Here is a 14,029-nt window from a genome sequence, read left to right on the forward strand (position 1 = left end):
ACTGTCAAATGATGCCATTATAAAGGATAATGTAATATACCCTCGGCAGACACCGTTTCTGGCAATTGTTTGCCGCAGTATCCTTTGACCAGCCAAAATTTTGGCCACAGTAAGTTTTTTCCTTTTAGAAATAAAACTAATAACACAACTTTCTATAGGAAACCAATATTGCTCTCAAAGCAAATCCGATCCAGCAACCAGTTGTACCAAGAAAGGTTTACTTAACAAGATCCCGAGCAAAGAAGATAATAAAAGAGTAAGAACAAGTATAGAACCTATAGGGGCAAGTTTTAGAATTAAGGAAACAGATCTCAAAATTAATGAAAATGATGAGAGAAATGTCCCAGAATAAAGAAACCACCCAGCCAGCACTAGAACCAAGTTTACCAGTGATTCCCCCACTCACAACAACAATTGATACTCATGCCCAAAAATTTCATGATCAGGCCTCGACTTCTTTCACCTTCCAAACTCTCATTCCTAATCCCAAAATCACCTTTAAACCGACATTCCCTAGCAGTAAAATTCCCGTCTCTTATCACCAAGCTGTCCTGAATGTGGAATTTCATCCTTCAGCACCAATCCCTTCAGTTTCCCCCGCAACCAATTTTCCAACTAGGGGAATAGCTCTTGCAGTAGGAGGGGAAAGTAGAGAAAGATAAAATGAGATATCTGCTCTGGAAGAAAGGCTAAGAGCTATCAAAGGGTTAAATATGTATGACTCAGTTGATGTGTCATCACTGAGATTAGTTCCAGATGTGGTTGTCCCACCAAAATTTAAAGTCCCGGAATTCGATAAATACAATGGAAACTCAGACCCGCGCATCCACTTAGCCACTTATATAGCTAAAATGTCCGCTCTCACGGAAGATGACAGACTCTTGGTACACTTCTTCTATGAAAGTCTCACAGGGGCAGCCTTACGTTGGTGCATACAATTGGATAGGAGTAGATTACGCTCCTGGAAAGATTTGGCTAATGCTTTCCTTAAGCAATATAAGTTCAATTGTGATGTTACCCCCACAAGGAGAGATCTCCAAAACCTGGTGCAGAGGGAAAGGAAAAGCTTTAAGGAGTATGCCCAGAGGTGGAGAGAAAAGGCGGTTGAAGTATATCCTCTAGTGACGGATAATGAACTCTGCTCTCTGTTCATTGAGACACTAAAGGCCCCATACTTCAATTTAATGATTGGAAATACTTCTACCATTTTTTCTAATATCATCCAGACTAGAGAAAGGATTGAAGCAAACCTCCGATTGGGAAGGTTACAAGAAGTAGTCGGGTAGGGTCCCATGAAAAAGCCTAATAATTTTGGGAAAAGGAAGGAAGGGGATGTCCACTCCATTTCGAGACAAACTCACCTACCACCACAAAACAATTTTCGCCCATACACCCCAGCCCAAAATCCATATCCTCTAGCCCAAAACCCAATGGTAGCGAATGTTCCTCTCCCATCCTCAAACTATCCTCACACCCAATATCCTTCCCAAATCGCCTACAATCCTAGACCTTCTGATTTAAATGCTCCTTTTAGACCACCTATCCCTCAACCTGGCCCAAGGCTATTAAGGAATTTTGATCCACCATTACCACTCCCCCTCAGTAAAATTTACCGTTATCTATTGGGTATCAATCAAATAATACCCATCCCACTAGACCCCATCCAGCTGCTATATCCTAGGTGGTATAATCCCAATACCAGATGTGAATACCACGGTAGGGCTATAGGGCATTCAACGGATAATTGCGAAGCTTTTTGAGGAAGGGTGCAATCCCTAATTAGGAATGGGTGGCTGAAGATTGAAGAAAATGGCTCGACTCCTAATGTCACTTCGAACCCATTACCCCACCATGATAGCAGCAAAGGGAATGGTGTAAATGTGGTAGAATCCCAGGATCAAAGCTTGGTTACGGAATTGGATCTATTAGTCCCTTACTTTGATGAGATTCTCATGATGGCGACGTCGGAAGGGTATGTACATCCTTATAGGCATGAAACTAGAAATGATTTTTCGGGCTCAGGATGTCCTTACCATGGAGCAACCGATCATGAGCTACAGGCCTGTGATGAATTTAAGGAAGAAATCTGGAGGATGATATCGCTTAAAATCTTAAGGTGCCAATTGAGATCAAAAGAAGAAGAGGAAGTGAACACTGCCATTTACGGCAAAAGCACCACAAGATCTGCTCTAAAAATGTCTTTTTCTATTCCCGCCCCATCAACACCACCAACACCACCTCAGACAATCAAACGCACCCCGCCACAGTTGCTTGTTACCAATACCCGTGTTGTGCCTTGGAATTATAATTTCCAAGTTTATACGCAAAATGCATCCAGCAGTACTTCCATCCCTACCCTCAATCATACCTACACTCAACACATCCCTGCCCCTAAACCATGTTTCACTCCTCATGCTCACTTCAAAATGACTTATGCAGGTCCCTCCAATGACTCTGCTCCCCAATTCATGCCAAAACTTGCCCTAACAAATGACTCTCAAAATCCAGAAGTAGAATTTATTACTAGAAGTGGGAGGTGTTACGGCACTGAGGAAAAGAAAAGTAAAGGGAAAGTAGAAGTAGGAGAGTCAACTGAGACTGAGGAGAAAATGGGAAAAGTAGTAGAGAAGGGGGAATCCAGTGGGAGGAAGGAAGAAGATGAACTACTGCTGCAAATCATGAAGCAGAGTGAGTACGATGTAATTGAACAATTAAAGAAGACACCTGCTTGGATCTCCTTGCTGTCATTAATGCTGAGCTCGGAAGTGCATCGCCACACCCTATAGAAGGTTCTAGACCAGGCCTTGTGACCCCGGACATCACACCGGGGCAATTTGAAAAGATAGTTAAGCAAATTCAGGCATCCAATTTCTTCACTTTCTCAAAGGAGGAAATAGACTCGGCTGGCTTGAAGCACACCAAGGCTCTGCATGTGACAGTCAAGTGGAGAGGTTGTTTAGTCGCTAAAGTTTTGATTGACAATGGCTCAGCACTTAATGTCTTGCCCAATGCAACCCTAGCAAAACTTCCAATAGACCCATCTGGGATGAGCCAAAGCTCTATGATTGTGAGGGCGTTTGATGGCACGAAGAGAGATATGTTAGGAGAAATTGATTTACCGCTTCAAATAGGGGCATGTACTTTCAATGTAACATTCCAAGTAATGGATATTGAACTAGCATGCTGTTAGGAAGGCCCTGGATCCATTCGGCAAATGCAGTGCTTTAAACTTTGCACCAGAGGATCAAATATGTCATGAACGGAAAGATCATTACAGTTAGAGGAGAAAAAGCTATGCTGGTCACCAAGCAACAATCATCCCCTTATGTGGAAATGACTGAACAATCTCTAGAGAGCTCATTTCAAGCTTTAGAGCTATAAGGGACTGTTCTGGGAGACGGGGGAGCTGCAGCCATGGTTGCAAAGGTAATGCTAAAAAATGGCTATGAAAAGGGAAAGGGATTGGGTGTCGCTCTGTAAGGATTTGTCGAACCATTGTCAGCTGCTCGAAGGAATGGACGCTCAGGGTTGGGATATGATGAAGATGCTTTGATTGATGGAAGATTCCAGATAAGGAGCCTACTAAGGGATCAGAGATTTGATAAACCTCTTGAAATGAAGAAAATCGTCCCCAAAATCTTAGATGTTTTCACCAGACCGATCATTGAGAACTTGAAAGAAGAGGATGAAGAATCTCCCTCAAAATCATCTATCAATGTCTTGCACTTGGATGCTATGCCCGGGATACTGATTTTGCCAGCTATAGAGGAATAAGAGCTTGATAATTGGGAAGCTAAAGATATCCCTATGCTTTATTTCGAGTAAAGACCATTGACTAACCCCTCCATAATAATCCAATCAACTCCAAAATCCCTTATGTTAACTTTGAGAGTCCCGTAATCGCCATTGATTCAAGTGACCCTGAAGAAGAGCCTGTGAAAGAGCTGAAAGAGGCAGATGAACCCACTCTAGTGCCCTGTAGAGATGAAATGAATACCATGAATCTAGGGATAGAGGAAAATAAAAGGGAACTTAGAATCGTGAATTCTAAAGAATTAGAAGACATGATTTAACTGTTAAAGGAATTCATCGACGTATTCGCTTGGGGCTATGATGACATGCCAGGACTGGATCCTCAGATAGTTACGCATAAGATTCCCTTGATCCCTGGAACAGTCCCAGTTAAAAAAAAATTGAGAAGAATGAACCCCGACACCCTGCTCAAAGTCAGGGATGAAGTCAAAAAGCAATATGATGCTAGATTCTTAGAAGTAGTAAAATACCCTAAATGGGTGGCTAACGTTGTCCCTATAATGAAGAAGATGGCAGAGTGAGAGTATGCATTGACTATAGGGATCTCAACAAGGCAAGTCTGAAAGATGACTTCCCTCTCCCACATATAGATGTGCTAGTAGATAATGCCGCAGGATTGGGGAGGTGTTAGTGGATTGACAAAGCCTCAGGGTATAACCAGATTTTGATGAACAATAATGATAAAGAAAAAACTGCCTTCATCACCCAGTGGGGAGTCTTCTATGACCGAGTGATGCCCTTTGGGCTAAAGAATGCAAGGGCTACTTACCAACGTGCCATGGTCACATTATTTCATGACATAATGCATAAAGAAGTAGAAGTTTATGTGGATAACATGATCATTAAATCCAGGGGGACTGAAAGCCATGTATAGGTATTAAGAAAAGTGTTCAAAAGGCTCAGGAAATATTAGCTGAAGTTGAACCTAGCTAAATGTGTGTTTGGAGCAAAATCGGGAAAGTTGTTGGGATTTATAATAAGTGAGAAGGGAATAGAGGTAGATCTGAACAAAATTCAAGCCATTCGAGAAATGCCCTCCCTAAAAACGAAAAGGGATGTGCATAGTTTCCTGAGAAATTTGAACTACATCTTGAGATTCATCTCTAACCTCACCGCCAAGGCTGAACCCATTTTCAATTTACTTGGAAAGAATAATACTGCCAAATGGGACCAAGCTTGTCAAGAGGCTTTCGAAAGGATCAAGCAGTACTTGTCAAGTCTACCGGTGCTGGTTCCTCCAGTGACGGGTAGGCCATTAATTCTGTATATGGCAGTTCAGCAAAGCTCGATGGGTTGTGTTCTAGGATAGCATGATGATACCGAGAGGAAAGAAAGAGCCATTTACTATTTGAGCAAGAAATTCAATGACTGCGAGTCAAGATATTCATCCCTGGAAAAGACCTATTATGCATTGGCTTGGACAGCAAATCGGCTCAAACATTACATGTTGAATCATAAGACATGGCTTATCTCCAGGATGGATCCCATTAAGTATGTATTTGAAAGCCCTTTTGCACCTGGAAGATTAGCAAAATGGCAGGTCATACTTTCTCAGTACGACATAATGTATATGATAAGAAACGCAGTGAAAGGGAGCGTGATAGCTGACCTCCTAGCTGAGAACCCAATCAATGATTATAAAGCCCTGGATTTTGAATTCCTAGATGAATATATTAACACAGTGAGCAATGATGCTGAATGCCCAAATGACGTGTGGGAAATTTATTTTGATGGACGTCAATTTAACTGGTAATGGGATTAGAGCAGTACTTGTTACCCCGGATGGGAGACATTTCCCAATAGCCGTTAAGTAAGGTTTGGCTGCACAAACAACGTAGCGGAGTATGAAGCCTGTGTGAGTGCTTTATAAGCGGCCATTGAAATGAAGATAAAGAAATTAGAGGTGTATGGGGATTCAGCTTTGATCAGTTACCAAGTCAAAGGAGAATGGCAAACTAAAAACCCAAAACTGATCCCATATCAAAAATATCTCGTCGAACTAATCAAGGAATTTGAGGAGATCTCTTTCACCCACCTAAGTCGAGACAAGAACCAATTTGCTGATGCCATAGCTACCCTAGCAGTAATGACTCAGATGGAGGAAGGGCAAATAACGCAATTATTGCAAATCAAAGCAAGAAGTGAGCTGGCATACTGCTTTATGATCGAAAAAGAAACAGATGGCAAACCCTGGTATCATCATGTCCAGGTTTACATCAAAAATAGGGAATATCCTCCTAGGGCAAGCAAGAATGAAAGGAGAATGATCAGAAGATTAGCAATGAGATACTTCCCTAGTGGAGAAGTCTTATACAAAAGAAGCTCCAATGGTGAACTGTTGAGGTGCGTAAATGCTAAAGAAGCAAGAAGAATTCTATTCGAAACACACGAGGGGAACTATGCTACTCATAGCAATGGGTATATGATGGCAAAGCAAATCTTAAGGCAGGGTTACTTCTGGACCACCTTGGAGAAGGATTGCATTGAGTATTTCCGAAAGTGTCACAAATGCTAAGTTTATGCTAACCAGATAAATGTCCTACCTCGTTAGCTCTACAATCTTGCCTCATCATGGCCGTTTGCAATATGGGGTATTGATGTGATCGGTCTGATTAATCCAAAAGCATCCAATGGGCACAGATTCATTTTAGTAGCCATCGACTACTTCACTAAATGGGTGGAAGCTACTTCATATGCTCACATCACTCAGAATACCTTTCTGAAGTTCTTCAAGAATAATATTATTTGCCGATATGGTCTTCCGAGGGAGTTTGTCACCGATAATGCCAAGAATTTGAACGGTCCAAAGGTTCAGAAGTTGTGCGATCAATATAAGATATGGCATCTCAATTCATCGCCATATTGACCCCAGATAAATGGAGTTGTAAAAGCGGCAAATAAAAATCTCATGCGGATAATTGGAAAGATGATAGTCACTTATAAAGATTGGTATGACATGCTTTCCTTTGCACTTCATGCCTACCGAACTACGATGCGAACATCAACTGGGGCAACTCCATATTCGCTGGCCTATGGGATGGAAGCTATTCTACCAATTAAGGTAGAAATGTCCTCTTTAAGGATTCTAAAAGAGGCAGAACTAGATGAGTCAGAATGGGTTCAATCAAGGTTAGACCAGCTAGATTTGATGGATGAGAAAAGACTAACGGCGATATGCCATGGTCAGCTGTACCAAAGGAGGATGGCCAAAGCATTCGATAAGAACGTACACCCACTCGAATTCCAATCAGGAGATCTAGTTCTAAGAAAGATCCTCCCACATCAGAGTGATCCCCGAGGTAAATGGTCACCAACTTGTAAAGGGCCTTATGTGGTTAAAAAGACATTTTCCGGTGGTGCACTCATCTTAACTCATATGGATGGGGAAGAATTGCTGAGGCCGGTGAATTCGGATGCCATGAAAAGATATTATGAATAAAAAAAAAAGAGAAAAAAAAAGGTAAGAATGAAAATCCAAAAGGGTGTTCTTAGCAAAATGAGGAAAAAAAGGCGAAAACCTGAAAAGGCATTTTCTGCAAAATGAGCAAAGGGTGAAAATCTGAAAGGACGCCTTGAAAAAGGAAGTTAAAAAAAAAAAAAAAAAAAAAAAAAAAAAAAAAAGAGGGGGAAGTCAGGAGTGAAAACCCGGAAGGGCACTTCTAGCCAAAGATGATAAAGAAACAAAGAGGATTCCAAGATCTGGGGATAGCAAAATGCATAGCACACTTTGTGGAAGGTCACTTGAAATGATGGCAATTGCGAGACTTCAAAGTTAACTAAGGGCGTTTGTGAGATTTATCATTGTATCCTTTTTCATAAAGTTGTGCCCTCATACTTTTGACTGTAAAACCACAGTATAATTATCTTCTTAGACCATTAATAAATTTGTGCATATTTTATCCACTTTGGTTTATGCGCTATTTATTTATTTAGAGCTTTTTATATAAGAAGAATCGAAACACGGGTAACTTTATATACTTTACTTTGAGATTTATAGAGGGACAAATTATCATCGGGTAGCTGGTGTGTATAAGAAGCAAAAACCTCCAAAGGGAAAAAAAAAAAAAGAAGGGTAAGAGTGAAAACCCGAAAAGGCGCTCTTAGCAAAATGAGGAAAATGAGGCAAAAACTTGAAAACGCGCTTTTTGTAAAATAAGCAAAGGGTGAAAATCTGAAAGGGCTCCCTGAAAAAGGGAGTCGGAAAAAAAAATAAACAAAAAATAAACAAAAAACTAGGAGTGGAAACCCAAAAGGGGCACTTTTAGTCAAGAACGGTAAGAAGTAGAAGCCAAAAAGGGATGCTGGAGAAAATCATAGGCCAAGCCTCGTAAATTGTCCTGACCTTTTCCATCAATCATTTGTCTTTAGGTTCTTGTTAAGTAAACTTTGTTTTGGATAACACCATGCATCAGATTTACTTTACGAGCATTTGAGGTATATACGCAAAATTTATTTACGATAGTTGTCTAAGTTAGATTCAAGTTGATTTTAATTTTCAACATTTATTTTCCTGTTATCAACCTCTGGGTTCAAGATCCAAGTTAATTTTAATTTTCAGCATTTATTTTCCTGTTATCAACCTCTGGGTTCAAGATCCAAGTTGATTTTAATTTTCAGTATTTAATTTCCTGTCATCAACTTCTGGGTTTAAGATCCAAGTTGATTCTAACTTTCGGCATTTAATTTCCTGTTATCAACCTCTGGATTCAAGATCCAGGTTGATTTTAATTTTTAGTATTTAATTTTCCGTCATCAACCTCTGGGTTCAAGATCCAAGTTGGTTCCAACTTTCGACATTTAATTTCCTGTTATCAACCTCTGAGTTCAAGATCCAAGTTGATTTTAATTTTCAGCATTTAATTTCCTATCATCAACCTCTAGATTCAATATCCAAGTTGATTTTTATTTTTAGCATTTATTTTCTCATCATCAACCTCTGGGTTCAAGATCTAAGTTGATTTTAATTTTCAGTATTTAATTTCCTGTCATCAACCTCTGGATTCAAGATCCAAGTTGATTTTAATTTTCAGCGTTTAAATTCCTGTCATCAACCTCTGGATTCAAGATCCAAGTTGATTTTAATTTTCAGCATTTAATTTCCCGTCATCAACATTTAGGTTCAAGATCCAAGTTAATTTTAATTTTCAGTGTTTAAATTGCCGTCATCAACCTCTGGATTCAAGATTCAAGTTGATTTTAATTTTCGACGTTTAAATTCTCGTCATCAACCTCTTGGTTCAAGATCCAAGTTAATTTTAATTTTCAGCATTTAATTTCCCGTCATTAACCTCTGGGTTCAATATCCAAGTTGATTTTAATTTTCAGCAGTTAATTTCCTGTTATCAATCTCTGGGTTCAAGATCCAAGTTGATTTTAATTTTTAGTATTTAATTTCCCATCATCTACCTCTAGATTTAAGATTCAAGTTGATTTTAATTTTCAGCATTTATTTTCCTGTTATCAATCTCTGGGTTCAAGATCTAAGTTAATTTTAATTTTCAGCATTTATTTTCCTGTTATTAACCTCTGGGTTCGATATCCAAGTTGATTTTAATTTTCAGTATTTAATTTCCTGTCATCAACCTCTTGGTTCAAGATCCAAGTTAATTTTAATTTTCAACATTTAAATTCCTATCATCATCCTCTGGATTCAAGATCCAAGTTGATTTTAATTTTCAGCATTTAATTTCCCCTCATCAACCTCTAGGTTCAAGATCCAAGTTGATTTTAATTTTCAGCATTTATTTTCCTGTTATCAATCTCTGGGTTCAAGATCTAAGTTGATTTTAATTTTTAGCATTTATTTTCCCATCATCAACCTCTGGGTTTGAGATCCAAGTTAATTTTAATTTTTAGCATTTATTTTCCCGTCACCAACCTCTGGGTTCGAGATCCAAGTTGATTTTAATTTTCAGCATTTAATTTCCTGTCATCAACCTCTGAGTTCAAGATCCAAGTTTATTTTAATTTTTAGCATTTAATTTTTTGCTATCGACCTTTAGATTTTAATATCCCCGCCGCCCAAAATATGGTTCTGAATCTTTAAATGATTCCTATATGAGAATTTCATTCTCTTTAATAGAAATTATGTAAAGAGGGGCAGCTGTAGACACCATATTTTGGCCGACCTTAAAATGCAAGGTTCTTTTAAAATTGAAACTTCATTGTGTTATCCGTTCTCAATCAATGACCTGATCACAAGTAGCTTTTTCGAACTCACCAATGGTTTGTCTCTGGAATAAATCGATCTCACATTCAAGTTAGATTACTTTCCGATCCCTTGGTCTTTATCCGATAAGTTCGAGTCAATATTGGATCTCTGGACCATCCAATCTTGCTTGTTGTTGTTCTCTGATCTCTCTATGTACAAATACCGTAAAATTCCATCTGAATAATGTTGTGATCGAGTATCTTGCTTGAATTGCCCAGATATTCCTCAAATTAAGTTAAGGTTTTATCCGACCTCTGAATAATAATTCCGACCTTAAAAAGTTCAACTCATTTTTAAATCTTTATAATTCTAATATTCTAAACTTTCATTCAGTATTTGGTCATGGCTCTGTCTGATCTCATGTTCAAGTGTAATGTTTTTCCGATCTCTTGGAATAGCTTGATATCCTATGATTAATAACCGCTCTCGGGTTTAATGTTTAACTGCATTCAATCGATTATGTAACACCCTAGGCAAGCTTTGGACCGAAGCCCTCACGATTTTAAAACGCGTCACTAGGGGTTACGAACTGCCAACTTATAAACCCAGCATCTCTCCCGTGTTTTGCTGATGTGGGATTTGCCTAGGGTGTTACAATCCACCCCCCTTATGGGACTCAGCATCCTCGCTGAAGTTTGCCCCACCATTGCTCAAGGTTGCACGCGGAGCGGCTCTAATACCACAAATGTAACGATCCGGCCCACTAGTGATATTATCCACTCTGGGCTGAAGCCCTCACGGTTTTAAAATGCGTCACTAGGGGTTACAAACCACCAACTTATAAACCCAGCATCTCTCCCGTGTTTTGCTGATGTGGGATTTGCCTAAGGTGTTACAATCCACCCCCCTTATGGGACTCAGTGTCCTCGCTGAGGTTTGCCCCACCATCGCTCAAGGTTGCATGCGGAGCGGCTCTGATAGCACAAATGTAATGGCCTGGCCCACTAGTGATATTGTCTACTCTGGACCGAAGCCCTCACAGTTTTAAAATGCGTCACTAGGGGTTACGAACCGCCAACTTATAAACCCAGCATCTCTCCCATGTTTTGCCGATGTGGGATTTGCCTAGGGTGTTATAGATTAAGTACTCAGGCAAATTGGTATGGATGCTTTCCGATCTTATCAAGAAATTAAACATAAAAGACTTTGATTCATTTCAAAATAAAAATATACAAGTCATTCGGCAGGAGGGTCTCCCCTAACCTGCTCTCCGGGTACATTATCAGTTCTATCATCCTCTCTCTCTCTCTCTCTCTCTTAAGCTCCTCCTCACTTTCCTCTTCACCTCTAGGGACAAGATTCACCATCTAGGAGAAGTCTTCCTCGGGATAGCTCCTCATAAGCTTGGCCAGAAGATAGCCATGAGCATTCACATAAGCACCAGCTTCTCTTGCCATGACCTCTTCTTTTTTCACTTAGATCTCCTCAGTAAGGAGAGCGATATCGGCAGTTCAGCAGGCCCAATCATCTTCGAGTTCTCACTCCATTTCAGCTATCCTATCCTCATAAGATTTCGTCCGACCTTCTATCTCAGCGATGTAGTCCTGAGCAGACGAAAATTGAGTTTTGGCAGAAGCTGCATCCTATACCACCTTCAGAATTTCTTGTCTCAAGAGATGGGCCTTTTCTCTTATTATATATTGAATCACAATGCTCTCTATACTCAAGCTCATCGTTTGAGTCAGGAGGTCATCAATACTATACGGAGTCAGTCTATTCTGGTCGTCCGGAAAGTAGATGGTGGCGCCCAAGACCTTGGCCAGGCCAGGATTCCTCCTAACCAAGTGATTCTTTTTCAGCAAATAGATGAGGACTTGGGCACCACAAGAAAGGATCCTCTCAGTAGGTTGGGAAGACCCTCCTTCCACACTTGAAGAAATAGGCAGAGGCGGTGGTTCATCTTATCGAGGAGGGGAATGAGCGATCTCTATCTCTGGGGTTGGCTATTCTGGAGGTTAGAATGAAGAGCCCGGCACCTCTACTGAGTTTCGCCTCGACATCTGGGATGCAGCAGCAATCTTCATTTTTCGCACTTTCTGGGCAACCTCCCTTTTTCGCTTATGGCTCTCCTTCGCGCTCTCACCTCCCACCATACCTACACAAAAAACAAGTTAGTGAGATCACCTAAGTTAGGAGACTAAAGATTTAGGTTGTACTGATTTTGGGTCCAAGGTCAGAGAGCAGCAGCTCATAATCCTCATGGGTAATCATTTGCATTAGCCATCACTTCAGTTCGGCCATAACCGCATCCAAACATGAATACTTGTGAGTGGCCACTTGATCCTTCAATTCCTTTACCATGGCATCCTCATCTCTATTTAGGGCAATCTTCTTTGGAACTGAAGGGACCAGGTACTGCCAACTGTGCGGAATACCCTCAAAGCCATTCGAGATCTTACACCTCAATATGAAGAACTGATTTTTCCAATTCTTCAATGAAGAAGGGATATTGGTGAAGAGCCCACAGTGCGGCTTGGCTTTGGAAAAACCAATACTCATTGTCATTCCGCCGAGCGAGCCTATGCAACTCAGCAAAAACCTTTGTTATAGGCTCAAGCTTTTTAGCTCAGCATAAGCCTCTGAAAGCCACCAGAGTCTACTAAGAGTTGGGGTGCACTTAGGCTATGCATACATGATGGAACTTTAGAATGGCTCTAAAGAATTCGTTCAAAGCCCAGCCTTCAATTGTTCTTCATATACCATGATCATGTCATTTTCTTCAAAGAAATAATCAGCTCAGAGATAGCCATGACATTTGATGAGCTCGAAGGAGTCAGTCCGAAGGTTATATTCTTGACTAATGGTCTGCAAATCGATCTCCTTGAGGATGGATGGCAACTCATCCACGGGTAAGTTTTCTTTCCCTGAAGAAGGTGCTTTTTTTGACTTAGTCACTCGATCGTGGGCTGGGACAGAGGTTGTAAAAGGTTCAGGTCTCCCACTTAGCCTGACCACCTCAACATCATCCAATGTCCATGAGATATGAATGGAGGAAGGACTAGTAGCTCTCTGACCGTCGGTACCGCTCATTTTCTAAAAATAAAAGTGAAAACTAATTAAGAAAAAATCAAAACCCTTACCGGAGTGTGAATCGGTGCCTGAAAACTTTAGAAAGCGAGAGGGAGTGTTGAAGTCATTAGGGAAAGGTCTAAAAATGACATAAGGGAACAAATGGCTAACCTTCCCCCTATTTATACTTGTCTGAGCATTAAATGCTCACGAAGTCCCAAGTGACGCATTGGTTAGTGGAATCGGGCCACCTCAATGACACGCCACAAGAAGATTCCAGAAACACAGTAAAAAGGTCGAATAAATGAGATCGGTCAACAAAGGTCATCAGATTGAACAAGTTTCCAAACCCACAGATGGCGATTCGTCTAGGGATCAGATCAGGCACATTTATCAGAGATCGAAAAAATAACCAATGCAATAATAAAACAAAAACATTCAAGTAAAATTTCATTTCATTTCCAAAAGATCAGATTACATCATTTGGGCGATCTCAAAAGATCATATTACATCATTTGGGCAATCTCTCAAAATCAGCACTGCATTCTACGTAACTTAAGACTGTTCCGAAGCCCAAAATGCTGGCCTATGTCAAAGCCTAGTCTTGTGGCTGAATTAAAAGACGTGTTTGATCAGAAAGCCAACAATAATTACTGGGCAGATGTACAGCTTAGATGGGTTAACTATGACTCTCATGATATTGAGCGGCGTCATTATCGACATCATCAACCAGAACCGAGCAGCAATCAAGACCCTCGAGATGGTAAGAAACCAAGTGAACTTCAAGAGGCAGTTATCGATATTAAGATTAAAACTAGCAATTCTCTTGTCAGAGATCGATCTATGAGCCATTCCGATGGGCTGACTCGAGATCGGCGCAGTAGTTAGTTTCGACCTTGATCGGTTAATTAGTCCAGTTCCCTCACCATCATCGAATGACACCTTCATGAACCTCTGATCATCGGAGTTGCTCATTTTTAGGAAATGAACAAAGAA

General features: G+C 40.4%; 1 protein-coding gene across 1 annotated transcript; it reads left to right on the top strand.

The window, feature by feature from the left end:
* Positions 1-713: 713 nt before the first annotated feature.
* LOC131170222 (uncharacterized) lies at positions 714-3,774 on the top strand. Its single transcript, XM_058129291.1, has 4 exons — positions 714-884; positions 1,800-2,699; positions 2,888-3,137; positions 3,503-3,774. Exons 1-4 carry the CDS (start codon positions 714-716, stop codon positions 3,772-3,774), a joined length of 1,593 nt encoding a protein of 530 aa, XP_057985274.1.
* The last annotated feature ends 10,255 nt before the right edge of the window (positions 3,775-14,029 follow it).

The sequence above is a fragment of the Hevea brasiliensis genome, chromosome 11 (genome assembly GCF_030052815.1).
Source record: "Hevea brasiliensis isolate MT/VB/25A 57/8 chromosome 11, ASM3005281v1, whole genome shotgun sequence".
Taxonomy (NCBI): Eukaryota; Viridiplantae; Streptophyta; class Magnoliopsida; order Malpighiales; family Euphorbiaceae; genus Hevea; species Hevea brasiliensis.